This window comes from Sinocyclocheilus grahami, unplaced genomic scaffold (genome assembly GCF_001515645.1).
Source record: "Sinocyclocheilus grahami isolate Dianchi unplaced genomic scaffold, SAMN03320097.WGS_v1.1 scaffold240.1, whole genome shotgun sequence".
NCBI classification, from domain to species: domain Eukaryota; kingdom Metazoa; phylum Chordata; class Actinopteri; order Cypriniformes; family Cyprinidae; genus Sinocyclocheilus; species Sinocyclocheilus grahami.
Window position 1 is genome coordinate 445,184 of NW_015505419.1, and position 1,142 is coordinate 446,325.

Sequence of the window (1,142 nt, forward strand, 5' to 3'; positions counted from 1 at the left end):
ACAAAAAAAGTCATTTAGCATAACTGAATCAGCTTTTACCATCAAAACATTTTTAATGAGCTATGTCAGTTAAAAATGTTTCTTTAATGTAACAGTTACAGGTTACCACATTTCACAATGAGCTTTTGTCCTGAAATGTTGTGAACGAGTCTAGACAGGTCTTGTAAAGCTTTGCATATCCGAGTAAAAGTTCACTGTAGTTGCTTGTTAAATCTGGTCAAATAACACATGCTTTCTCTCGTACTTGTTTGTCAGACATGAACCAGACGGTGCGGATCGTGCTGTATGTGTTCATCTTCCTCCTGAGCTTCATAGGAAACAGCCTGATCATCACGGTGCTGGTGCGGAACCGGCGCATGCGGACGGTCACGAACCTGTTCCTGCTGTCTCTGGCCGTCAGTGATCTGATGCTGTGTGTCTTCTGCATGCCCTTCACACTCATCCCAAACCTCATGAAGAACTTCATCTTCGGCACCGGCATGTGTAAAGTGGCCACGTACTTCATGGGTGAGTCAGTTTCATATCTGTAGTTCACACTTCACTTCTAGAATAGCTCAGTGTTTGGAATTGACTAGAGTTGGTTCTCACTTTGTGTCCATACTCCAAAAAATCACCATGACCCGAATTTCGATACCTGTTGCTATAATTATTCAAACTGTAACTTAATATGAATAATATTCACTTTCCAGTATATTTTTGTTTGGTATTGTGATTAGTGACTAATACCAAGTGGCTTTAAAGTAACAACTGTAGTACGTGTAGTAGGCACGTGCTGAACAAACGCCTGTAAATGTAAATGTAAATGTGAAATGAGTTCACTGTATGCATATGGTCAGGCATGCTATTTGTATTTTAAAGGCTTGCATAATTGTTACAAATAAAGTCAAACTATAAAATCTGTTCATTCAGGTGACAGCAAATCATTTAACATATATAAATCGAACTAAAAATGAGACATGATTTGATTTTCTTACCTTAAAGCTAGCCTAATACTTTTACACAGAGGAAGGTTGTGGTAAAATACTGTAGTAAATGATTCTTCATTTTATTACTAACTTTTCACTTTTTTAAAAAACGTTGTATTATATATATATATATATATATATATATATATATATATATATATATATCTATTAACAGAA

General features: G+C 35.7%; 1 protein-coding gene across 1 annotated transcript in view; it reads left to right on the top strand.

Moving 5' to 3' along the window:
* Nucleotides 1-257: 257 nt before the first annotated feature.
* The window catches only part of cckar (cholecystokinin A receptor), a 5,688-nt gene continuing 4,803 nt past the window's right edge, over nt 258-1,142 (top strand). Inside the window, exon 1 of the mRNA XM_016289063.1 lies at nt 258-507. Coding sequence (XP_016144549.1) covers nt 258-507 — 250 coding nt within the window. The remainder of the gene's footprint in view (nt 508-1,142) is intronic.